The sequence below is a fragment of the Platalea leucorodia genome (genome assembly GCF_965183815.1).
Source record: "Platalea leucorodia genome assembly, chromosome: 5".
NCBI classification, from domain to species: Eukaryota; Metazoa; Chordata; class Aves; order Pelecaniformes; family Threskiornithidae; genus Platalea; species Platalea leucorodia.
In genome coordinates this window covers 81,936,198-81,964,082 of record NC_138827.1, presented here as the reverse complement: position 1 = coordinate 81,964,082, position 27,885 = coordinate 81,936,198, and the positions used below count along the sequence as shown (strand labels likewise).

General features: G+C 37.9%; 1 protein-coding gene across 3 annotated transcripts in view; it reads right to left on the bottom strand.

Annotated features, from left to right (window-relative positions):
* COBLL1 (cordon-bleu WH2 repeat protein like 1) overlaps positions 1-27,885 on the bottom strand; it is an 85,663-nt gene that overhangs the window by 4,097 nt on the left and 53,681 nt on the right. For 2 of the 3 annotated variants that reach the window (XM_082313614.1, XM_082313616.1), the window contains exons 3-13: positions 25,872-26,073; positions 24,715-24,943; positions 22,975-23,013; positions 21,983-22,077; positions 21,611-21,850; positions 12,693-12,837; positions 12,008-12,076; positions 6,920-7,178; positions 4,261-4,346; positions 1,241-2,865; positions 433-615 (exon numbers count right to left, since the gene is read on the bottom strand). In XM_082313614.1, coding sequence (XP_082169740.1) covers positions 433-615; positions 1,241-2,865; positions 4,261-4,346; positions 6,920-7,178; positions 12,008-12,076; positions 12,693-12,837; positions 21,611-21,850; positions 21,983-22,077; positions 22,975-23,013; positions 24,715-24,943; positions 25,872-26,073 — 3,172 coding nt within the window. The remainder of the gene's footprint in view (positions 1-432; positions 616-1,240; positions 2,866-4,260; positions 4,347-6,919; positions 7,179-12,007; positions 12,077-12,692; positions 12,838-21,610; positions 21,851-21,982; positions 22,078-22,974; positions 23,014-24,714; positions 24,944-25,871; positions 26,074-27,885) is intronic. The other variant, XM_082313615.1, reaches the window with a different exon arrangement.

The following is a 27,885-nucleotide window of genomic DNA, read 5'->3' as shown; positions in this document are numbered from 1 at the left end:
CGTTATGAACTTTCTTTTTTAAAACAGTTATAAGCTACTGTGCCAACAACCACGCCTATGCATATTTCCCACAGAATCATAAAACAAAGTTCACACACTATGCAAAATAAATAAAGTTCAGTATTATTCAGAATGTAATCATGCATGGGAGGAAAAAAACCACCTTAATAAAAATATATACAAACAAAATCCAAACAATATTTCTGGTAGCACAGATAGATTTGACCTCTAAGTGACTCTGAAAAATACAGCATTTGCTTAATCTTATCCTGTTTTTAAAGTGGCTGTAGTTAGAAGTAATACTATGGTGTGTTATGTACCAGAGGAAGATTCAGTTTCCCAGAAAGGTTACGAGCATGTCAGGCATTAATATGGTAATTCTGAAGGAAGTACCATGAGTTCATTGTTATGGATGCAATGATGAAAACTCACCCTTTTCAATTTGGCAGCAGCTTCTCCAGAGCGGATTGCAGCCAGCAAGCTCTGGTGGATCTGTTCCGGGTCAGAGCGTTGGAACGCCGTCGTGGTCTGTCTCTTAGTGACAGGGGATGGGTGGTCAGTGGAAGCACCTGACTGCACCTGACTCTTCTGCTCACTGTTCACAGTGCTGCCTTTCTATAAAGGGAGGACGTGGGAGGAAAACAAACCCTTTTAATCTGAATTAGTCATAAATAGAAAACTAAGTCAACCTGGCACAAGGCTGCATATCAAACTGCCACCGTTCTAGTATTTGCTTCATTCAAGGTTTCAGAGATCAGCCACATTTCCACTATAGCACAGTTTCTCCCTCAGATAATTATGACAGCAAAATTTTATACCCCTGTTCAAGTGTGTTTGCACCACAACCATTTGAAGCCAAACTGATCACACTACTCAGAATTAAACTTAAGAAATCAATGCACAGAACCATAAAGAACACATCATAAGCACTCCCAACATAAAAATAGGTATACACAGTATAAATGATTCTATTTAATTTACTGTTCTTCAAAGTAGGGGATGCTAATTATGGCAAGAAATAATTATTTCCAATAATCTGAATGAGGTTGTTTTCAATTCAACATTCCCTGTTTTCCTGTATTGCATTAGGACGCTGTGCTACGGCTAGACACCACAAGGTGTTTACACTGTATGAATACAGCGCTTTCTGATCAGGGAGCCGTTCAGAGACTAGCCTCTAGGCTAGTCACACTAGATGACAGTGGATCAACAGTCAACCAATATTAGAAATAAAGTTTACCTTATCCATTAGGCTATTTGGTGACCCTCCTGTTATGGTCCATAAGGAAGGGTTTTTCACTTGAGGCACGGAGGTAGCTGAGGAGAATTCAGCTGCCGAAGCAGCAGAGCAGCGTTCACCAGGAGATTCCTGTCTCGGTGCCTGGCTAGTGATTGTACGCGTCTTATTGAATGATTGTGACCTTTTGACTGCGGATGACACAGCAAGAGCAAAAGGGGATGGTCTCGAACTGGAGTACGGCTTTGGAGCTGCAAAAGTTCTCAGAGTTCTTAGGTTCAACGGTGCTGGTGGACAGGAGGGAAAACCTGAAGGTTTATTGCTTTTAACAGGAGAAGTGGAGGATTCAATTTTTTTTCCATCATCAACTTTTTCTTCATCTGCTGGAGGAGAGGAATTACTTGTTTTATGTAAAGACAAAGAAGTTAGATCGGGTGATGAGATTTTTTTTTCCATCTCTGTATTTTTAGCTTCATTTTGAACAGAATTAGGAGCACAAACGGTACTTCTGGCAATTGCAGATGTTACATAATGACCTGAAGCTCTTCGTTGCATCTGCAGATAAAAAGAACTAGGCTTCGTTGTAGGACTCAATGCATTTGACTTGTCCTGAGTCTCAGAAGAAGCGTTTGAATTATCCATGCTTAGCATCAGTGGGACACGCTGTTTGGAACCCTCTGTTTCCATCCGATTGCTCTCAGTAGTAATCTCAGCTCCGGATGTCACAACTTGTTCAGAAATGCTGTTCACTCTGTGCAGCAGATCATTTGCTGCTGCAGGTTCATTTTGTGAACCAACTTGTAAGCGACCCACGCTTTTTGGAGGACGAGGAATTTCAGCTTGCACTATGAATTCTTTGGAGTCTTCATGTTTCAGAGAGTTTTCCAAAGTAGGTACCTCTTGATCCTTATAATCTGATGAAATTTCTGATTCCCAGCTCTTCATTACTTCTACGGATTTTGGAGGCACTATTTTATAAGTAGTCATTCCAATTTTTGGTATGTAATCTCTTGTAATTTCATTAGCGGGCTTGGGTTTAGGTTTGGTGTCCTGTCTATAAAGAGGGTAACCTTTTAGAGGAGAGCCATCTGGAGTATTTGCAGTTGTTTCTGGTGAAGCAAAAGTACTGCCATTTATACAAACGTGACTCTGATCTTTTATGGGAATTACTTTTTCATGGGTAACTTCTTGTCTCTCAAGATTTTGTTCTGTTGAAGTATCTTCATCCTTTTGTGTTGCATGCATCACTTGAAGAAGGGGGTTGTTTGTATCTGTATTGTGTTGAGGGACCAATCCTCTGAATGCGGATGCTTCACAACCTTGAGGAACAGTAATTTCTTTCTGTGTAGTCCTTCCCAAATTGCTATCCAATGGACCTGTCTGGATTGCAACATCCTGAGTTTTTACTGTGTCCGAGATGGTTTGATTGGTTTTCTGATCTTGCTTTTCTGGAATCAGTTGAGGATAATTCCTATGACTTACAGAGATGTCATTTTTACATGCCTGGCAGTTTGATAGTCTGTCAACTTCAAGCTTGTTATTTTCTCTAAAATCTGCTGTTCTGGTTTCGGCTGTCTGAAGTTCTTTCCCATCTTCTGTTGCTGGAAGGAGTTTTGTATCACTGTAATCTTTAAGTTAAAGAGAAATTCATACAAATTAATACAAATGCCACAAAGATTCAACCTTCCCCTTACATCACGAAGCCCTGCATCTAATGTATTTAACTAGAAGGACTGGCTCCTCACCAATATTAAAATTTTCCTTAACACTTACTTTTAAAAGCTATTTAAAGATATACTTATCTTTGACTAATATTGCCAAATAACAGTATTCTAACTCAGGTATTCTTCCTTAATTAACAGGTACTGGTGCCATGCATCAATTTAATAGAAAAATCCATTCTAGAATAATTTTAAAAGTGCTAATGAATTTCAGTTGATTATATAGGCATCAGTGACTCCAGAGCTCAAGGACTATTCAATATTCAGTTATATGCAATTTTTATTTAGTTCCACACCTTTGTGGCTTCTCTTCTTTAGTTTTACCATTACAAGTGTTATTTGTCAACTACACCTTATGTATTTATAGAAGGGAACAATTGGAAAACATATGGGCAAAAGCAATTTTCCAACTCTATTTTTCTAACTGTTTAGCAGGTCTGATAATTCAATTTTCTACCCCTGGACTAAACACATGTAGTCCTCCCCAAAAGACAGGAATATCTGGGTCAAATTGTTTTAAATACAATACTGGGACAAATTAAATTCTTTAGGAATAATCATTTGGGGTGGTATTTTGAAAAAAAAAAAAAAAAAAAGTCTCTCCTCATTTCAGATATGTTATAAAATGGCAGTTAAAACTTATGGCCCATATAAGCAGGACTCATGCAGTATGCTGTTATGATTTATAAACAGAAGTGCACTGAATATAAAAGACTATAGAAGGCCTAATATATAAATCTGAAAATCAGTGTTGCGAAAGGGTAAAATAAATCAGTCAGGTCACTAAATCCACAGAAAAATTTACGATCCATTAGATGCACAGGATGTCATCATTTCTTTTCAAATCAGCATGTCACTTTGTTCTATTCGTGTTTAAAAATATTTGCATTTTCATGCAGAACACTCATGCTAATTTTGTAAGCAAGGACCAACCGATGGCCTCTCTTTCCCTGCTGCGGTGCGGTGCGCATGTCACACCACGTGGCAGGATAACCTCTGTGTCAGCCTTCCCTCTCCTCAGCACTGCTCCCCCCATACCGCCCTACAACAGTGCGATGCAGCTTTCACTACTGCTATAGGAAGTAATAAAAAAATATTAAAAATAAAAACCCAAAAAACCAAAACTGCAGTCCATTCTTGTCACCTCATCTCAAGGAGGATACACCAGAGCTAGAGAAAGTATAAAGAAAATAATCTGATGATAGATTCAAGAGTTGACTGCATTGTAATTTTTTTCAAAGGAATAGAAAAGTTCTCTTCAACCTTGTTTTGAAGTATTAGAAATGAGTGGGAACTACTCACCATCATTTTTATTTTGATCCAAAACTCTAAGCTTCCTGTCTTTTTCAAATGCAGCTTGCTCACTGCTTATCTTAGTCTGTAGTCCTCTGCAAAGCACAACAGTACATTAAATATGCTGGTATCATTCATTTCAGTAAACACAAGAAACGATGCAAGAGAACTGGCAATATTCTCCAAACACAGATGGACAAAATAGAATCACTCTGCCAAACATTGGAGTACTCAACAGAATAGATTATTTTTTTTTTTTAAAACAAGAGGAAATGCTGCTATGATATTTTACCAAAATGACACGCAGCTTCACTCTCTTCTGTGTAAGCAGATGATCAGTTTTCCTTTCCCTTCTCCCCCTCCATTTGTTTACTTGTGCCGTTTGAACAAGCCCCTTTCCAGTAACAACTCCATTGCAGTGAAGCCACAAGGGTGATGGTTTATCATTCATATAACAGTGTTCTTAGTGTGAAGTGTTCTGACACCCCCGACATTTAAACCGTGTCCTTGATTTTGTCCCCAACACGATACACAGGAAGCTGCACGAGACGCTGACTGCATATGAACATATGAACTGTGCAGTACAGACTTTTCAAAATAGAAATGAAAAATTTTCTGTCCCTTTCAAGACGTACCTTGAGAACAACAAAGAAACGTGCATCAAACATGTTACTTGCATACTAAACATTTTGCAAATGCATACAATTTCTGTCCTCAGATCATGGGGGAAAAGAGAACTGCACAAATGCTGAATAAACCCCTCATCTTTTTGGGGGGAAATATTAAGCCCTTAGCATTTTAAATGCTAAATTAAAAGAGGCCAAAATACTTAAAATTTCTCTTTAAAAGAATTATTAGAACTTCAAACTTACATCTCTGTTTAAGATACTTCTTATTTTCTGTAATTACAAATACTGGCATTATGAAAATTCCAATTCATGTGCCACATCAAATGTATTAGTTGTCAGGAACCGGTGTCTTGAGCTGAAACATCTGCTCTGAATCATTTAAAATGATAAATTCCTCAATAACCATCCATCCTCATGTTGCTTGTACAGTCCAAAATATACTGTAAGTGTCCAATAAACCACTAAACAGGAGCATACGCTCTCAAAATTATTGTTGGAAGAAAGTTAAAGCTCAGTCCTGTGCTCCGTACTCTTGCTTATCTTCATTCCCTTGAACACAGCTGAGAGACTGAACTACAAAGTATTCACAACAGACTGAACTGTTTTAAAAAAAAAAAAAAAAAAAACCACCCCAAAAAACAACCCCAAAAAACCCAACCAAAAGCCCCAGAACACCACAGAGTGTCATTAGAGAAATCAGTGGTTTTGACTGGAATATTACACGTCCCTGGTTTGATTAAAAAGCACTTCTTCAAAGTAACTAGATCTTATACAAAAGATCTTAATTATCAAAGAGTTTCAAGAAATATAATGTTGGAGAAACCCTAGTCCTCATTCTGGAATCCCTGTGATATTTCAGGAAAGAAAGGATTGCCAAGCTCTAACGTTAGAGCCCAGTGCACGCTGGATGATACTTGCCAGGATTATAGGCCATGAAAGGCTATTACAAGTTGGGGGGGGGGGAACATCCTCTGGCAATTAGGCAAACTGCCCCAATAACACCAGTCTGATAATCTGCAAGTTCAAGACAACTCAAAAATAACATTTGGCTGATCCTCCTCCTCGTAGATCCCCATAGAGCAGACACACCCAAGCAACTGGGAGAGTATTTGTTAGGACAGGGCACCAGAGATTTTTGCAAAGCCCCATTTGGTCTTGGACTGACAAAAAAGACCTTTGAAATACAAGTCAAAGCTCTCCATACTACCTTGAAAGTTCTTGGCTACTAGAGCATTCACACATTTTGGCTTCAGTACAATAACTGAAATAGGTCTTTCAATTTAAATTGGGAGCAGTAGCCAGTTTAGCTGCCCCAGGGAACAGAGAAATAGTGAATTACATTAACACAATGGGACTTCTCTGGACAATCAACATTTATTTCAAGCAGGCACTAACTCATGTTGGAAACCTGCTGAGTCAGGTAGTTTAACAAACATGCTGAAGGGCAGCATCACCAGAAGGGAAAAAGAGCGGTTAAGGAAACTAATGTGTTTATTCTTTAAGGAGGCAGAGTTAACTTGTTTTCTTGAGAGCAGACGGACCAAGTCAGGTCAAGACAACTGGCTAACATAAAAGGAAAAGACAAAAGAAAAATTAAAACCAAAACAAATATGCAAGCAATAGATAACTGTGCCTGGAAGAACAGAAATGGCCGATCTACCTGTTTTTCCCCAACTGTAAGAATGAATTTGAAAATTCTCATTTTACTAATCAATCCAAATTTTTTCACAGCACACTGCTCTAGTAAATATGCTGGGTATTTTAGAGCCGGCTTCAGCTTTTCTGGGGTCCGGCTGCTTGAGTAGTAAGGAAAAGGAGGCTTAAACAGAATAGCCTGCAGAACACTTTGTCACTTTTGTTTAAAAGCTTCATGAATTACTGTGCACAGAAGAGTGCTACAATGAAAGCTAAGCATATTAAGCTCATTCCTCTCTCACAATTCTCTATTCTGTGCTCCACAATGAAACAGCACTCTACGTTTTATTTGCCTCCCCCATTCCCTCCCCAATGCTCGTTTCTTTGTCACAAAACGTACTTACTTGCCATCTGTGCTCATATTTTCTTGTTTTTCTTCCTTGAAGCTTTGTGAGTTGTCTACAGAAACACTGCCAGGAACTGGAGCTGATGAAGCAGGATCATTTTTTTCAATTTCCAGTGGTACCTCAGCAGAGCTGAAGGCTGCAGTAACCTCTCCTATCCCAAGAGAGGTATTTGTACTTTCACCGTCCTCTCTCTGTTGCACACTCATCTCTTCCCTTTCATCAATTTCTTCCAGGTTGTACTCTGAGCTCCTTACACCTACACTCACAGAAAGGAAAAACAAAAAACAAAACAAACAAAAAAAAACCACACACAAAAAAAAAAAAAAAAACAAAAAACAAAAAACAAAAAAATACAAAACAAAAAAAACCGAAACAACCCACAACTCTCAATGCAGGGTGCAGATACAAAGGGACTGGTGAAGTCAGTGTAAGTAGTTTGAAGAAGGAAAACTGAGACTTCTCTTCATAATTCAGGTTAAAAAAAAAAAGGCATTCAGAGTTTTAACTTCACAGTATTTTCTGATTCTTTCCAATTCTCTCTTTTTACACGTAAGAATATGCTCATTGCCTTGCTACTGTCCATCTGTTTCTGCATCTGTAACTACTGTATAACATTCTCCTTGTTTAACCCAAGTACTGGATTGGGATAGATCAAAATATATTTAACAATATCATAATCCCAAATTTTGTGGAGGTAGACAGTTTATTTTACCCAGATTTCTTAATACTTCTATTAGCTTTCCAATGAGGTTTAAAATACACGGTTCCTTTATGTCAGAGTAGGTATGTTAAAGAACTAAAGAGCAACCCAAATCTCAGTTTTGCCCATGGTTTGAACAAGTTTGCTTACCACTATAAAAAATTTCCCATAATTATCTGAAGCGTATCAAAACATAGTTAGAAGTGTCTTATGCAGTGCCCTGTGTTGCAGTAGAAGTGCACAAAAATAAAGTACGTAGAAAAGTGTTAACCCATAAAAATAATTACGTTTTCAGCTAGAGCATAGTTAAACCAAAAGGTTTAGTTACTGGATTAGGACACACATAAGTCACTGTACCTGAAGTTAAACTAATAAATCCACCTAATAAATGTGATCATCATGTGTCATAGTGCTGAATGCAGAGGTGATTTAGATCCCCAGGGAAAGGGGGGCAAGACTGCAAAGTGGTACAGGTGAGCTCCTTCCATGTGATTTAAGCACAGGTGCATACCAATCTGTCACACTGGTATTAAAGGGACTCCTTAAGAATGTACTATTAGTAAGGGCCTTCTCTTCCTTTTCCCCCCTACCAAGCCCCCTCATCTTCATCTAGGGAAAAGTCATGCCAGCAGCCTAATACTCTGGGAGATGATTTTACTGATAGCAGTACGTTTTTATGTGTGCAAAGATAAATATATATGTCACAAGGCACAAGCAAAGCATAACAGAACGTGTGCAAACATCAAACCTGCTGAGGCTATTCCACAGCCCATAACCAGCTCTCAAGAACAGTCTCCGTCATCGATGAGAACTATTATGCTATGGGCCTGAGCCATCAAGAGCCACAGGAACAAAAACTAAGACCTTCCATCTAAATACTCTGTGGAAACCTGAATTATGCAACAAAGCACAGCCAGGACTTCTGACAAGACAAATGGAAGCATTCTGGAGTTGCTATGGCTTCATGCCCAGCCACTGCTGTCATCTCTGTCGCTCTTCCTCTGGAGAGAAGCATAACAAAGGCTGAGTTGTATCTATACTGATAGGATGGAAACTTTGCTTGGGTTGGTAGGAGACATTGCTGACATCCCTGCCATGTGAAAGTCTGTCCTTTGCTGTCTTAGGAACACTTCCAAGCTTTGGAATGGACTAACCTGGCCTACAAATGTGTAACACCAAAAAAACCAACCCTCACACTTTTTCCAAAGTGTTCTACGTGATTTGTCAGCATAGTATCAGCCTTGCTTGGAGTTAATTTCAACTTGTAGTTTTTCACCTGTTAGTGGATCTCGTTCCAGACCTGGGCCACTGCTGCTGCAGCAGAATAAAGTCTGAATGCATTTGATACATGAACAACATTTAATAGCCATCCTTCGCTTACATCATGCAGTTAGCTCCCCAGAGGAACAGTTCAGATTTTATGACTTGTTTCCAAATGCTCAGTTTAGAGTTTTTATATGCAACATATTGCTAGGAAGTACTTATGGCAATACTGGCTAAATACTGTCGCCTTATTGCTTATATACTCTATATGTAAGTACATATATAATATAAATTGTATTTTTGTCTGTGTATAATTTCCTCTCTATGAACATCAGTCACTGAGTTTTAATTAGCCCTAAGAGAACATTGTTAAAACCTACAGGATAGCGTCATGAAGACATACCTGATAAGGTGACTGACATATCAACTGCAAGTCTCCTTTGAGTCAGTAAGGATACGCTTTGCACAACAGCGAATAGGCTGACACTGCTCTGTGAGCCGTTCTGCTTGTAAGCACCAAAGCCAGAAAGCCTGACTACATCATGCAAATCTGCCAGTGGTTTTGCTCCTGGCTCTACAGCCCTTAAAAAGGTTCTTAAGAGATACTGGAACCAAGAAGATTATATCAAGGGATTTGTTTGATGAGAAATTATTTAAAAATCCGTAACTTTAAAATTATTTTTTTTTAAAAACACCATTTCACCCTCTTCCCTAGAAAAAAAGACTGAGCATTAATTAAGCTTTGGGAAGGGGAACAAAAATCATAATTGAGAAAAAAAAAATTGTTGTTTATAATTCCAACTGTTCAAATTAATTCTCTCTAAATGTTTATTCTAGTAGACGTATGCCTTCAAACTACTTTTGTCAAGGTACAGTCTGTTTTTACACCATGGGAAAACTGTCATTTCCCAACAGAAATGTTGCCTATTCCAAACTGATGTACCGGTCTGTTAGCTATGCACTGCTTAGACACCAAGTAACATTTATTGAACATTTGCAGTGGTTCATTACAGGGCAGAAGGTAACACTATATTTGCTAAAGTAGCAATGCTTAAGGGAACTCCTTTGGGAATGCCAGTCACAGCTGAACAAAAACTCACAACGCTTCCAGAAGCCCGACAATCAAAGCAGTATTGATCCAAATGGAAGGAACTACTGAGTTTATGCAAAGTTAAATTATTTCCAACTTAGCAATTAAAGATATACTGAACTATTTTATCTATTTAAAACAATACCCAAACCTGCATAATCTTCAGCCTTGGAATAGGACAAGTGTACTGCAATTATTTTGCCGCAGGTGAATATTGATTCTCACAGCATGATGGGCTTTGCTAAAAGGACTCTTTATAAATAGGCCTCAGGACAGTTTCAGAGATGCCACCAGAGAGCAGCAGTATCCCATGAGAAAAAAAAAAGGCAACGAAGCTGTGCTATGTGACTTGTCTCTACATTTAAAAAAATGCATTGCATTAAGTCTTCAGCATAAAGACAGCAGCAGCAGGACTAGAGAACGAAGACTGTCACTAACTGCAGAAGTAAATCCTAGGGCTCAACACAGAGTGTTCTAAGCCCAGTGAAGATGACTGCATTTTTCTATTTCTTTCCATTACAGCTTAAATTAAAATATTTAATTACAAAACTCAAATGCCTCAAGCAGAGGTCCCTAAATCTATGGAAAAGCAAACAAGCCATTTCTATGAAGTTCAGGGCTGTTTATCTATGCAGCACTTGGACATTACAGTCATGGGAAATGCAGAAATTCTAGCATGGATCTACCATCTTAAGATAGAAACAAGCTCAAGAAAACCAAAAAAATCTTGATTTTACATCACAGAATGATAACTTTGCTCATCATCTTAGACCCATCATATGTAGATAAATACAGTTTTCAACACAGAAAATTAAAGTACTAATAAACGTCAAGAGCTATTCACTTAGAAGTGACTACCCTCTGTCTGTTACAACAACTAGGAAAAGGAAAGGTTACAGCTTCACTACATCTTCAACCTCAGACTGCACAGTAGAGGTTCACACTTCCCATTTATTAAGTTACATATTATTGCTATTAATGGCCTTTTCTGACAATTTACTTAAATTGCCCTAAGCACAAAGCAAGCCCAAATTTACTGATTACTGATCTTCCCCCCCCCCCCCCCCCGCCAGAAACCTAGGATGGCAGGTGACTTTTTCAAATCTGATTGTGGTTCATTTGTGTTTTACCACTCCAACCAATTTGATTGGCATCCCGAATAAAATAGTTGGAAAATTAGCACAGAAACTGAGTGTTTAGCCTTATATAATTCCAGTGGCAGTCCACATGCTCAGTGTTTATGTATTTCATTCTTAGTGAAATACATTCAAATGTGATTTTTCCAGACTGCACTGGCACTGATGATTCTAAAAGCTTTTAAAATTTTAGAAGACTCCTAGATGCCATATCTTGTATCTGAATCCTACAATCTGATGCTTACAAACAACAGTACTTAACAGTACAAACTGCATAAATTAAAAAAGTATTATGTTCAGCAGCTAAAGAATTGTATTTTAAACAGCTGTACATTTATATAACACATTTTTCCATAGCACCCAATGAATGATTTAATTTAATGTATAAACAACTATTTATGCATACAGTTTATATTTAGAACTTATGTTTTTAAAGGCTGTTCAGATGCAAACCAAAAGGCAGGCACCGATTTGCTCCTACGCCTAGGTTACGCAGATCAAGGGCAGCACAAGGAGGGGTTCTGAAAGCAAGACTGGGCTTTAGCTTTTGAAAGGCTTGTTATGAGGTATACAAAAATCACAGAAGTTCTGGCTTGTTCTTGTCTACAGCTTGTGGGGGAGGAAGGAAAACAGGGACAATGTTTAGTTTATTAAATGTAAAGCACAGAGACCAATACAAAATATATTGTATGTGTTTCTGTAGACAGTAAAGGTAAAAAAAAAAATCTTTATTTTAGAAAGCCATATTTGTACTTCAAAGGAAAACTTAATTGATCTGAAGTGTTAAAATTAGTTCTATGTATGGGACACGTCTATAGTACAGGAATTTATTACTATGCATTATCATAGTTTGCTACGAAATAGATTTTATCAATGCATTTGGAAAAAGAACCAACCTGTTTCAGATGGCATTTCGGTGGCTCTTTCTTCCACTTTAGTAGGGGCTGATTCTGTTGGCTCTGTTACTGCAAAAAGTCAAGTAACAAGCTTTCGTATTGCCTCTCAATTTCTGCACCAACAAAAGTTCTAGATAAAATGCTAAATTGTGATCTTACAGACTGGCGAGTTCTTCAAGAAATGCACCTTCTCTTAAGCAACCAGTGCTCGTTGTCACATTTCCCAGATACTTTAATCTCAACTCTGAGGTATTTTTGAACCAAAGAGAATTGAATTTTTGTTCAAACAGAAGAATTACAAAAGAACAACATAAAACTTTCTCTAAAATTCTTCCTCTCAGTCCATTTCCTATTAAACCTTCTCTGATCTAGAGAAGCTAATCTTTTCTCCCCACCCCAAGCTGTCCATCTGATTAACATAAAAACAATTGCTATAGTTAACCTAACTATAATTAATTTGCTATTTTCTGCTTTTTCCTGATCTGCATGCCTTAAAACCTGCCTACTTTCTCACACTACATGAGCTAATCTCATAAAGTATTATTACCACTCCTTACAATCTGAAGATGTTTGGCACTCATATTTTTACTTGAAGGTCTTATCTCATAAGGTGGCATTTCTTTAGTGTTTGGCCAAATTGCCATACTTTCTGTTGCCTCCCAATTAAACAGCATAAGAAGATTACCAGTCTCATTATTGCTTTCACTTTGATCTTCTGGTGCTCTAGAGGGTGGTGAGGGTGCTTTGCGCTTCGTCCTCCGCAGAGAGGAGTTCACGGAAGCGGTGTCACTGAGCGGCAGAGAACCTTGCCGTACTAACCCCAGAGGGGCCTGAAAGGGACACGGGGGTGGGGGGAGACGATTATTAGCAATGAAAGAAAAACAGCAAAATAGCTCTAGTAATTATTCTCCAAAAGTATTTATAATATACATTTGGGAAAGAGAGAGTATATACCTATTACCAAACATATTATGTTTCTCATATTAATTCTTCTGAGGAGTAGTTTTCCAAAAAAAACCCCAACCATCCAAACAAAAAAAAAAAAAAAGAAAGAAAGAAGATTTTCTATAGTAATTGAATATATTCACAGTGGTACAAGATACAGCAGTAAAAAAAAAAAAAATCAGTTGTTACATATAGTATAAAAGATAATTTAAATTCTTTGATGCCTGAAGGCTATTCTACAAACCCCAAATAATTCTTTTCTAAAAGTAGCTAAAAATCACTGTGGAAAGAAGCTTCAACAACACCCCACTGCAATGACATGACACTTTTCCTTCATTCTTTCAACAGCAGTCCTAATTGGGCTGTATACATAATTATTAGGATTTTTTTTCTCTACTAGAAATACTTGAACTTTTATAGAAATTTTTTGAATGCCAGCTTTCAAAACTTACCTTGGAAAGTACAACTGTCTTATAATACTTACTGAAGTTAAATTGTAATAAGTTGTAATAGCAATAATTATAATACCTACTGATGTTAAATTGTAATAACGCCCTCATTATTGTAGCAAAAGACAAAAATGTTCTTAATTCACAAATAATCGAAACCATTAAAAAATGGACAAAGGCTACCTACTGAAGACTTCATCATTTTATGATATAGCAGTCCAATTGCATTTTAAATTGTTTTTAAAATACATTCTGTGTCTCAAAAAGACAGTGGCTGTAAATTTGCCTGCCACTCTTAACTGCAGTTTGCCTTATGCTGAAGAAACCTTGTATTTCCACATCTGTTAGAATGAGAACATTGAGGATCCCAGCAATAAAGGAGTGTATCTCGGCATTAGACACAGCTGCCTGTTTCTGTAGTAATTCTGATCCCTGTCACTTGTCTATTTGACAATATAATAAAATCCAGCAGTGACATTCATTTCTTTCTAGAAGGATCCACACAGCAACTGGATGTGGGGTCATCTTCAAGAGAACTTCTCGGTGCTTCAATTAAGCAGCCCACTTCACAAAGCAGAATATGGAGGAACAGAGACGGCATAAATACACCTAGAAATTTTTGTTTCACTGACAATCCTTTCAAAAACATCACTGACAACAGAATTGTTGACCGTGTCAATATCCATGGAATAAGATGCTTATCGTTTAGAAAGCTACCACCAAAGACACATCCTACAGTAAGGGGGATATTAAAGACCAAAAGCTAGAGTATTTGGTTGTACACAATCAAAACTATAAAGAAAATTCCTCACACGAGAAAAGATATTGGCACAAGATGTCTGTGAAGCAGTGTTTGGCAGCTCCTGTTAGACCTCCATAGAACACCTGCATGAATGAACTGGGACGTTGAAAACCATCCTCTGAGCCACCCTGGGCATACTCAGTCGTCTGTTGTGTCCCACCTCGATGTCAGGTATATCCCTTCGATATCTTGCTGCACTGTAAGGAGCAACACTGTCCAAAATGCTCACGCAATTCTTCTACCTATCACTTTAATGCCAAAGTAAGCAACTCAAACCTTTTACAGCAAAGCAGGACTCAGGGTTTTAAGGAGAAAAAACAAAGCACAAGGTGAAATGTTCTTTTAAGAACAGCAGAGGATATAGACATAGCACTCCACTCCGAATTAAAAACACCTGCATGTGTGAATAGTTTTTAAACAAGTCAGTTTCCAGATTAAAACGTCACACAACAAAAATCACTTTACGCTTTTATAGTTTCTTATTCACGGTTCCCAAATAGTTCTACAAGAAAATGAATGAACAGTATTCAGCGTCTGAATTCATGCAGGAGGGGATGTCAAATATAGTATTATTTCCCCAAATGAGGCTTTTTGTATTGTTAAATCATTTTCCTCCTTGCTGTTGGGCGGTTCTGTTTTTCTCCTCTTTGGTAGCTGCAGCCCCTCCGTTCTGCGCACAGACACAGTTGCTCTGTTCAAAGGTCTGCACCCTCATCTGCTTCGCACAGGCTTCCTCAGCTGACTTGGCTGGCACAGAGTTCTGCGCACACTCGCTCAGCTAAACAGATGTCACCAGAGTTCCCTCCTGCACAGAAAGACTATGTGTGTAGGGGGGAAATAATGTTCTCAGCGTAAGAGCACAAATGCTACTCGAAGATTTTTATAAGCCTTTCTACTGCCCTTTGCATCCAAAGAAACAAACGATTTGCAAAGAGAGATTTCAAGAAAGTACTAAATGTTCCAGTTAAGGTTCAAGTGTTGAACAGATTTTCTCAGGAATTATTCAACATATGAATATTAAGAGCTTTCAAATCCTAACAAAGGCTGTAATGTGAAAATAGTACTTTAAACAGATGGGAAAAAAATAAAATAATGTTATTAAGATATATCTGACAAAGTTTTGGAATATACATCTGGGTGTTCATGTGTCATACCAACTGCCAATGATAACTGTGCTTTATCAGTTTATTAAAAATCATGCTAGAATTGCTACAGTAATTAACCGTGCTTCTGCAGAAACACCAGTGAACTCTGTCATAACTTCCATAACATATGCAGGAGTTCCACTTTTACCACTGTACACCCTCCTCATCTTGGAACAAGCAAGGCTGGACACGAAGCTTTTTAGCCTCAAATATGTACAGACAAATGTGGCACCAAATCCCACGCCACGCCAAGCAGACACTTGTAGAGGCCAGTGCTTCCCAAGTTCCAGCCTCTGTAAGCAGTGGCAGACATGGTGCCTGGTCCTTCTTATCATTTCAAAAAGCAAGGGACAGGTCATTAAGCCACAGTAATTTTGCAGCTGGAATGGAAGGCAAAAAAAAAAAAAAAAAAGGACTTGGGAAAGAATGTAGTGGTAGTGGAGCATTTCAGTGTGCTGGACAGCATACCTCACACCAAGGGTCACTATGTACACGTCTTCATACCACCAGTACCTCTTTTGCTCCATAGATAACCAGGTTTAACAGAAGATTTAACAGGCGATTGCGATATCAAAGCACACTGTTAGTCATATTGCTAGTATTTCTTTCCTCCCTTTGTACAAGTACGCAGCAAACGTATGCCCAAGGAGTAACAGGAAAAAGAAAATTATATTTGCTCTTGCAATGATTAATGCACTCAATTTCTATTACGTGACTTAAGCTTCCCAAACTGCTTGAACATAGCCAACATACTATAGAGGAAGTAGTGTACCTCTGACCTACTGGAAAGGACAGACATACAGAATATATTTGTAGAAACTCAGCTGGTGTTATTCTGTCCAAACAGCCGATATTACTGTTCTCTCCTATGATTTATCTACATACTTGCTGGTACAGAAGTAAATACAATAAAGGGACAATTTGGTATCCTGAAAAGTAGATGCATGCCATGTTCACCACCAATTCTGAATGATATCAGAATCGTACCAAATGATCTTCATGCAAACTTCAGCAAGAGCAAACAGGCAGGCCTGAGCATTGGCTTCTCCCAGGTAACACTGGCTCTGTTCGAGACCTCCCTGATGTTCGTAGTGCTCACTGCATCACGGCCCAACTTCTCCTTCAAAGGGCTGGCCATCAAGTTTCAGGCAACTGAGCCTCTCGTGTAACTTCTTAAGCATGGAACTCATCCCTCCCAGAAATCTCAAGTAAGCTGTTCCATGACAGCGGCTAATAAATCTTTTCAGATATACTTTATGGTTTAGTTGCTTCCGTCCCTCCCCCCATTCTCCCATCTTTTCCTTCCCTTTCTTTTCTAAGGGGTAAGCTGGAGATTTCAATTTCTTTAGGAGTTAGGGTTGTGTAAATATAAGCAAGCTATATTTCTACAGTTGAGAAGCTTCTATCCATCATTTAAAACTGTAAATGTTTTGACTAAAAACCTCCACTTAATTGTTGCTACCCAAGCATAGTTTACGTATGCTCCTTTACAATAATAGAAAACACTGTAAGGAGACAAACATTCATGGGATAAAATGAAGCTCTCACAGTCTAGTTTTTATAAATAAAGCATTAGGAAGAAAATCAGCAATGGCATTTTAGACATAATCAAATGCCAAAAGAAATTTTCTTTTAAAGAAGCGTTATTACTAGAAAATTGCATCCACTTTTATGAAAGCTGTGAAGATACACATATCGCATTATACAGCAGCACTTCGCAAAAACCCTCGAGAGTCCTCTCTACTTGCAAGTGTATTTAAACTTGCTAGTGCTAAACATACTTCTGGCAAGAGCCATCTTGCCCAAAATTAGAACTGACAAATAAATGAGGGATTTCAATGTTGGAGACTAACACGCTCATTTCCAATCTGATTTAACATAGAAATTTGCTGGACAAACATTAACTATTTAAGCTTACTAGTCACCTTCTGAGTCTCATATAGAATGAGCAAATCATGCTGCATAATAACTTGCAAAAGTTACCCTTACATCCATTGTACTGATTTCTCCCCTAAAAATAGGAACATTATCTCCACAAACTAATTCTATAATCACTCTGAAATTGAGGAAGAAAAAATTCCAACCCTCATACCAGAATGTAACTGCTCATATAAAGAGAAAGCAGTTTCTTTTTTAAGGGAAAAGAAGTCAAGAAGCTGTAGGAGGTAAACATTAAAACCCTTTTTCATACTGTGAGAAATTGGACTACAATACACTGTGAATCTGAAGAAAGACAACAGTGAGAACACTGTTCCCTTAAAGTTGGCTCATTTCTCTGTTTTCTGATGTTACTACTTTGGCATGTTTCTATCAAAACCAGGCAAACAGTTTATCCAGGCAAAACTGACATTTCACTTTGTCTTCCTTGTGGATGTTACAAAAGAGATTTGTCCACAGGAAGGCACATGCAGAAGGTCATCCTGGTCCACAGAAGAAATAAAGTACGTATCCAGTCTGCCAAATAAACTGAAGGGCAGGCTTCAGAACTTAGGCGTTCTTAAAAGCCATATGATTTGCAAGGAAATGCTTCTTGTAAGGCAAAAGCAGATAAAAAGTAACCCTTAAGAAAAAAAAAGTATATCCTAAGTAAATTAACTTAATGGGACACTGCAATAGCAGCGAAACTCCCAGACATACTGAATAGCCCAGCAAACACACCAATCAGTCTGGTGAGCAACCCGAAAAAGACTTTAAATCCTACCAGCACGACGCACGTTGTCAATAGCGGAGAATATGAGAGACCAAATTCTTATATTGTTCACAGTGAAATAATTGCGGTCTAGTGTGACCATTGTACTTGCTGCACTACTGAGAACTGACTTGGATTAAACGAGTATAAATTGGTCACTTTGGGTTGAGAAAACATTAATGCACATGATACAGATGATGAAATGCTGTGCAACCATCAAAACTGACTTTATTCTACAATGCTTATAGGTTTCATTTCAAATTCTGTATTTAGAATGTCAGTTCTTGGAATAAAGACTGATTCTTACTAGGTATTTAAATAGTGCCCAATTTCATTTATAAAGTTGCAAATCCTGTAAACGACATTTTTGTTTAAATAAAATTATTTTACTTTGTCCCTCACTTAGCACCTGCTCTTTTTAAGGGAACTGTCCTTTATTTTACAGTTAAGTGAAACCAGAAGTATCAATAGCTGGAGATACCTTTTTCTTTATTTTAGAGACTTTGTGGAAGCTCTGAGAAACAAGCTTCCAAATCTTCCCCTTGCCAGCATTACTCAAGCAGTGCCTGATCGCACAGCAAAAACAAGTACTTGTTGTTTTCTGTTAGTGATGGAGCCCTATTGTGTTTTTTCTGTTCTCCTAATTATGTGCATACTGTTTTGAAAATCAAGAGTCCGATGCACCCATGTGAAACAGAAACGTCTAAGTTGGAAAGGACCTTTGGAGATCATTTGGTCCAACCTTCTGTTGAACACAGGGTCTTAGCTTAGGTTATTGCAGAAGCCTGTCAAGACACAGCTTGAGTATTTCTGGTGAGGGAGCTTCTACCACTTCTCTTGAGCGACCTATTCTAATGTTCAATTGCTCTCACAGTGATTCGTTTTCCTCTTGCATCTGAATGGAATTTCCTCTGAAGCACCTAGTGCCCATTGGCCCTCATCCTGTCACCACGCATCCTCATGAAGAGTGTACCTCTACTTTTCCTGTAACGCTTTCTAGGTTACCAGAAGAATGCGATTAGATCCCATCTGAGCCTTCTTTTCATTAGGACATTTACGTTCTCCAACCTTTAAACATCATGGTAGCCCTCCACTGGACTCTTGCCTGTTTTTAATCTCTATCTTGAACTGCAGGAACCAAATCTGGACATAGTAGTACACTGGATTCAAGGTGGATCACATAGCCAGACCCCAGCCTGTACCGGTGCTTGGGATTACTCCATTCTAGACAGAGAATTTCACGTGCACCTTTTTTAAACCTCATGCAGTTCCAGCCTGTCACTGTCTCCCTGAATGGTGGCTCTTCTGGAGTACCTACCTCTCCAGCCAGTTTGGTGTCAATTTCAAGTTTGTTGAGCGTGCATTCAATTCCATCACCTGGGATGTTTATAAAAGATATTTAACAGTATTGGCCATACTACCAACTCCTCAGGAACTCCACCTGACAACCAGTCTGCCTTTGAGCCATTAACCACCACCGTTTGAGCTGTAGCCAGTTTTTTGTCCTACCTGTCTAGTCCACACCATACTAGCTTTTCAACAAAAAAATATTGTGGTAGACTGTGACAAACACCTTGCTAAAATAAAGGTAGATGACCTCATCCTTCATCCTTGGACTTCTGCTTGCCACTAACTTACAAAAGCCTCACTTGTTATTCTTGACATCTCCTGCCGCTTCGAGCTTCAGGCTTGCCTTTGCATTCCTAACTGCATCTCTGCATGTCTAAGAAGTATCTCTGTATTTCTTTTGGGGAATTGCTCTGTCCCCTTTCCATCCCTCACATGCTTATTTTTGCACTTGAGCTCTCTCAGCAGCACATTTAAATGGGACTGTTTATTTTTATGCCTACTCCTTTTCCCACTTAGGGGAATGGACCACTCTTGTGCTGCAGGAAGGCTGTCTCTGAAAATATCTCAGCACTCTTCCAAGGCGCAGCTTTATCCTCCAAGGAAGTCTCTCATAGGATCCCTCCTAAGAGTTCTCTGATCAAGTTGAGCAATATGTACTAGGCAGTCCAAATTCACCCATTAGATGATATTTATTGGAAAGTAGATATTAAAAAGAAAATATTTTACATGAATTAATAAAATTCAAAGCACAGAGCAAATATTTGCCCACATTCAAGTCCCAAGCTCTCTATTACCTGATAAATCACTGTGCAATCAAATCTGAATGAAACAGAAGCCATCTTAAAAAACACATGCCAAAGGCTTTTAAGTTCTAAGGGAGCTGCACAAAGTAGTACAAAATGGAAAATACACACAAAAATATAACTTAATCTGGACTTCTGTCCTTTCTTCGTGAGCTATTCAACTTCAGTCAAATCACTTCAGATGAATAAGAAACGTCAGTACAAAATAATAAATCTAAGCAATTTTGTTGAGTGACAGATCCTAGCCCAGCAGTCATACATTACTGTTAGACATAATAGGATATTAATCATTTAAAGCGTGTTGACATTAATAAATTATTTTCAAAAAATTTGAATTCAATTAAAAGACAAACATGACGAGGTAAAAAAAAGATCATGACTTTTTTTCCCCACAAAGTTCCTTTTATCAGAATACAGAAAGAAACCTTTGTCTTCTTCAAATGATAAAGCTTTTCAGCAGGACACAATACACAAATTCAGAACTTCTGTTAAACAGTGCTCTCTTGTGGTTCTGTGCATCAATGAAAGAGTAAATCAGTGTATAAAGATAAAGGAAGTCGCAGTTTGAAATTTCTTGTCTCTAACACAAAATTAATCCCTCGGACTTGTATTTCATTTAGTTCTGCATTTTATTTTTCTAGCATGCCAATAACCTCATTTATTAAAGCTCACCTTTAGATACTGCATTCAAAGCGAAGTATGAAATAAAAAAAAAATAAAATATGACGACGATTTTAGCCTTGATCTTTAATTGGAATTCACAATAGACAATACGTGCAATACCTAATCCATCAGTTCCCCCAAATTCTGTTGGCAGACTTTCTGCACCACATGGGATATGTAGGTTACTTAAATATGTAGCCCATATCTCATAGCTTCAATTAAATACATCCCTATTTGATTAAAATAAAACCTCACTTTAACTTGCTGGGAGCACAAGAACTTTAAGACTACCTCCCAAGATTTCCACCTTTTTCTAGTAATGTAATGTAAAGAACAAACCACGCTTTATCACATGTAACTAAAACATTAAAAATGACTGGAAATACCAAAACATCAATTACTAGATATGATAGAGTGAGACAATGTTATCACATTTAAATATATAAACTATTCATCAAAGAGAACAAAAAGGTACTCACAGTATCAACTTATTCTTGTTGATATCAACTTATTCTTGTTGATTATCAAGTTGGTTTTGCCTTTTCAAAATACAGCCGCTACTTTGGATACAGGATATAAAGTTTAAAAGGAACGCATCTTTCAATTTATGTAGTTATTTTTAAACTAAAATTTTTAAAAGCAAGTACTACACCTTTATTTCCCATTTATTTCAAGCCTCAGCAGATATTAACAGGGTTATCAGGATTATTATGTCTAAACTTCTTGATTTAAGAGAAGTGAAGCAACTGTAACTAACCTGTTCATTCCTATCAAGGCTGTTAGATTTCACAACATCAGATGCCGGTCTGACTTGGGCTTGTGCAAGTTCCTGGGGAGCACTCTGAGAATTTGGCATAGGCGGTAAAGGAGCTCTCCGTTTCTTCGGCATTTCAGATGGCAGAGTGTTTGAATCATACTGCTTGCTAACAGTATTAGATCTCGTGATAAATGTTGGCCTTGGCTTGCTCATCAATGGAGTTGCTGGGGCACTGGCAGCCTTGGGGTGCAGGGGAAGAAAAAAAAAAAAAAAATCAAAGTTACTTATACTTTCTGGAAAACAGCCAACAGTATTGATTGCTCAATATGAATATGTTTCTAGAAGTTTTGCTTATACAAAGTTACATCTTACTTGTTCTCTTTTCTTCTTGCTTCGTTGAAAAAAGCTGAAAAAACCTTTGTTTTCTTTCTCCTTCAGAACATCTAAGTTTTCAGATTGGTAGGAGTCTAAAATAGAAAACAATAGTTCTAGATGTTATTTATTGCACAGATTATTTCTCCTGCATTCTTACTATTTCACTGTCTGTGATAAGCCTCCTGGAAGGATATACAAAACGCATTGTAAATCACCTATACTAATAGTTTTTCTAAATGCTGCAAAATGAGCAGGCCTCCTACCATCCATGTTCTTCCTGTCTTTCTCAGAACTCGGAATAGATGAGTTTCAGCTGCTATTAATACCCCCAGCACTTAATCCAGCCCATCCCACTTGTCATATGTTATGGTTCATATCACAAAGGCTGTAAAAGGGAAGAAGAGGATCAGCCTCTCCAGCTCTGAATTCCTAACAGTTTAAATTCATAGCAAAGTGTGAAGTGGGACAAGTCAGGCACAAGCCTGCACATGGTATGACGATGGAGAACGATCACTTGAACACCTGATAGGTGCTGCACACCTAACTGCATGGCAGTCATAGCAAAGACAGGCAAGTCCATTCTGGTATCTTGCAGAATTTATCCTCCTTACATCGTTTTATTCATGCAGACGAATTGTAAATCTAAAGGTTGTCTCCTTTTAATTTTTACTAGATTTTACTTTCTTAAAGAAATCCCATTGAATGCAAATGCAATAAGCAACAGAAATCAGCAAGGCCACTATGGGCTCTTGGTACAAGTATCAATATAAACATGACTGTAAATTTAATCAATTGATCTAGGGTAAAACTATACAGAAATACTTTATATATAGCTGGGTATATCGACTTCTGTGTTACCTTTCAAAATATGCATTTATGATAGGACAAAGATAATTACTCATGTCACAGTTAAGCAGATGTTATAATAGAAGCGGATGGTAATGTCACTTAAGTGCAACAGTTTCACCGCCTATTTCAGTAAATCGTACCTTGCAAAGACGGTAAATTTAAATCAACTGGTGATGTGGCTACAGAAAGACAAAAAGAAAGACAGAAAATGTGAATCTGAATGAAGGATGCAGTTATAAGTTACAAACACAGAAAGCCAAGCTGAACCTTCAACATTAGGAAAAAGTAACTGAGTACTTTCCTGAAGTAAAAGGATGTGTATCTTTACTACCTAAATGCTATAAGCCATGTAAGAATTTGAGCCTGAACAACACAGACTGGAATCTTGTAAATAAGGAGAGAGGATCCACTTATATTTCTGAAGGAAAGAGGAAAACTAGTATATAGAATAGTTTACTCTGTAAGTTTTGGATTGTCAGACAGTCCAAACTTGGAAAACAAAGAGGAATGTATAACTAAAATATAATCTGAATAAAATAAGATTTGACTTTAAATTCTATGAAGTAAAGGTATACCTCACCATTTACTTTCATAAAGAAAGCTGAAAATTCAGAGCTTTGACGTTGTCTACAAAATTGAAATGCTGAACTACTTTGTGTCAAAAGAACTGAAGTATATCTAAATTTCCTAGTGAGGCACTGCCTTGTAGAAAGTGTATATGCCCTCGTATTCTCTCCTAAGGATTTTTGGCTGTTGATTCAAATGAAGCACATGTCATACTGTGCAAAAGGCAGCTCTGCCAGTCTGTAGATGTTGTCTGTAGCCAGACAACAAACAAGACAATGCACTATGGGCGCATGTATTCCAGGTAACATGTTTAGGCAAGTAAAAATATGTTGTTTTCCAGTGAAGAAGAAAGATATTTCATTTTTTCTTTCTCCATGGGAAAATGATCTGTTTTCCAAATCTGTCATTCTCCTGTTCCTCAAGATAACTGCCCTTTGGGAAGTAATTGAGAGAACTCTTGAAACTGTAACCACCAAACGATAAGGTTACCGTACTTAGGTAGAAGGTGGGAAAAGACACAAACAAACAAACAAAAAAACAACAACAAAACCCCCCAAGTTTTAGGGCAGAAAGTAAAACAAGCAAATAGAACAGTGGTCAAGAACAGGAACGAGCCAATATTACTGCATTCTATATTGAGGTAAAATTTCCTGTGAGAAACGTCTGAAACAGAACAAACCACACTATAGAATTTTTAATCACAGTACAATAAACCCTTCATGAAAAAGGTAGGTTTACAGCTGAAGTTAAAACCAAGCATAGGAATGTCCATACAAATATAAGTTAGGTCACAGTGTCCCAGTTGGACCATGATTAAAAAGAGAATTATTAATCCTTCACAATCTATAAAATTAGCAAAAAGCACCCAGAAATAAACATAAACACCGTCAGAATATTCTAACACTTAAAATTTGAAATTATTTTTAAAACAAAACTAAATTTCTTTAATGTTCCTGTTCTTTTCAGCTCATCATGATTCTATGTCTTTTCTATGAGCTAAGGGAAATACAGTGTTGTTGGTCTTTTTGGGGAAGGGGAAGGAAAGGAAGGGGTTGTTTTTAGGTGATGATCTGTACTTAGCCACCTTTGCTGGTACCTAATGCTTTGTTAGAAAATAAAAGCTTTATATAGCACTTCTCAAACGTAAGTACAGGTAAACTTGTCCCAGTTTCAATTTTGTGGAAGACTAATGAAATATATACTGAATTGCTAGAAATTAATTTCTTCATAAGTAAAAAAACCCAACAAAGCATATACATCATTGAAATACTAATTATCTTTTCTATAACCGCAATTTACAAAAGTTATCTTACCTCGACTGATATCCATGGCATATAATTCTCTTAGTCCAAGGTCATTAAGAGATTTTGTCACATCAAGGGGTTCTTGAGACTGGTAATTCTTCAACAGCAGAGTGTGTGAAGGATCAAAGTCACATTTATTACAGATAATCGGTATGAGTTCTTGAAGGGGTGAATGTGGACTAACTCTTACTACCGTCTTCTGTGTCTTCTTGTAGTTTATCACTACCCTTACTGTTTGCTAAAGAGAAGAAAGTTCCAATAAATTCCAGCACAAATTCTGAAACAACTGGCATTTTTATAACAGGCTTACAGTAATCACAGGAATTTTCCTTATGGCCAACTTCACCAACGTTATCGATTCAGTAACATTACAAGAGAAACTAAGAACTAATTTGCGACTCCCTTCTACTGAAGAAGGGAACACATGAAACAGTCTGCTCCCCCTTCAGCATCTGTCATTTGCCTGTCCAGCAGGGTACCTGCCTGGAGCCAGAGGCCCTAGGAGGTTACGTCAGGCAGCTGCCGAAGCCAGCCAACGAGCCACGAATGCGTGCGTGCGTGTGCGTGCACGCGCGTAGGAGGGAGGTAAAAGGGCAGCAGAAGAGCTCCCCTGGCCCTGCGCAAGTGCTTTAGATAAATTCGGGAACAGTGTTTTTCTGTACAGCAGACAAGGTGCAAGGAAGGATTTAGACAACACCCAGAAATTGCTTTAGTACTTCTAAAAGCTCCTGCCCTTCTTAAGGGTTTATAAAAAAAGTTGAGTAACAACAAAGTACAGTATGTATTAAAGGAAAATGACCATACAATCAGAAGGGCATATGTATCACAGCATGACAGATGGTACAAGTTGTTGATCTTCAGTTTGTGGAAGGCTGTATTCAGCCATACTTCATCTGCAGAATTTATCAAAAGGACAGTAAGGCATGGGATTTCAAATAGTATCATGTTTCCTTCTTTCAGCAGCAAAGACGTTTGCTGCAACAAATGGAGATATATTTTACCTAAGAGGAGGTTACGAAGAACATGGAGCCAAGCATTTCACAGGGGTGCATGGTGAGAGGATGAGACAACAGGAAAAGCCGAAACAAGAGGCTGAGCTACCTGCGCAACTTGTTGAATACAATAGTGCTTCTAATATCTCAATACACTTTAATTTTAGTTCTCACCTCTGGTATAACCGGAGCAGGTTTCTTCTTATCCATTTGTTTTGGCTTTACAATCACCTTTTCCACTTCAAGCATTCCCACTGGTGTGTTGGGTTTGAATTTAATCTGGCTATTTTCTGCTGATACCAACTCTATAGTATAACTTGACGGATTTAAATGATACTGTGCACAGAGAAAGATCAGCAAGTCCATCATGGGCTTCCTGTAAAAGACAAATGGAACTGTCACAACAGATGACAATTAAGCAGGCTATAACAAAACGTGCTGCTAAACATTTAACCCAAGTCATCCTTTCCCTTCCATGACTAAATAATTACTGCCAGGCACCAACTTTAAATATCTTCAACAAAAAGCAAAACAAAACAAAACAAAAAGCCACCCCCCCCCAAAGAAAAAAAAAAAAAACACTAAAAAGAAAATGAAACCAGCTTGCACAGAAGTATGCCAAGCACTTGAGCAAGGGAGGAAATTTTTGCTTGTGTGAAGTGATGCTTTTCCTGAGGTCAGCAGGGAGATGTGGATTAGCCACCTCATTTGACATTTAATGGGAACTGTAGCAGTGGTGATAAATGCCCTGCTATTCATTAAGAACAGTTTCCTTCCAAAGCTTGAAATTTTAATATCCATTCTGAGGTTACAAGGGACTTTATTTTCAGAAATTCTGAGCATGAGCCATTTGGAGGAAGCAGGAGGAATGAAGTTTGAGTAAGTCACATTTTAAGGATGTCTTGCATTAGGGATCCCAAAATGAGAGCCAGGTTTTTAATACAGACAGAGGGAAAGAAGCTAAATGACAATATAGTAGTTGAATGCCATTTCTTGAGAAGCTCTGTGCGATGCAACAGATGCCCTTTTCACAATGAAGTATGGCAAACCGAATTTTTCGTATGTAGTCACTAACCGTATGTCCTTGTTCTCGCAGTGCTCAAAGGAGAACATGCAGAACCGCACATTAAGATAGGCTGAACATTCTCAGTTGCTACTGGAATATATTTATTAAAGTTGTACTTTAAACAGAAGTGTCATAGAAGTTTAAATAGACCAAAGGTAAGGAGAGTATCCTAATTTTGCATGTTACAGCAACTGAATAAGGTTACAGTACTATCAGGTCACTGGAACTGGTCATTCTTCAATAATTTTTAGAGTTGGGTAATCATCTGTAAGGAGCATTTCATTTTGATTCTGATGCCCTCGGCATCTCTCAGTTACAGCTACAAACAGGGAAATCCATCACCGTTCTGTCTCACAAGGATATTATGAAAAGAATGTAAAAGTCTGTGAAGCAATCAAGTGCCACATTGAAAAGAACACTGAAGTTTCTAAAAGAAAATGAATATAGGGTTTGGCTGGTATGGCTTTATCAGAAATCTTAAATTCTAGATGTAATCTCATAACAGATGCAAGTATTCTGGTAGCATAGCCAAATGTGGAAATAGATAGCTTCTACAAAGAGCCATCGAGCTAAGCAGAATTCTACATAATATAGAGATCGTGAATACATTTATTAAGTAGGAAGTTAAAACAGACTTTTCATATGATATGCTTCTGTAAAAAGAATTAAGAATGACTCAATGTTAGAAATGACTGTGAACACTGTTTTTTTTCCCCCCTTTAATTAACCCTACAATATCATTCCTGTTTTCACTTGGTCTTAAAAAACAAGTGTTCCTTAAGCAAACCATCTTCTGATTTCTAGAAGCAGGGCCAGACTTGCTGGTGCATACGCTGCATTTCCACAAGATGGAAACAGTTTGAAAGCTGACAGATATAGTTACTGAAGACCTATTCCTTTTTTTTTCCCCCAGAGGAAAGTTTCTGCCTGCTTCAGTCGCAGGAGAATACTTGCCTCAGGAGACAAAGGCAGGAGGAACAATAAAACCAAAACACATGCAGAAATGATGCTCCAAGGTGTCAAAAAGCAGCTATCAGGTGGTCTGAAGAGGTATAGAAGAATGTAATATACTCCTGTGCCTTCATCTAGATGATATATATCACCCTGAGGAATACCATGGGA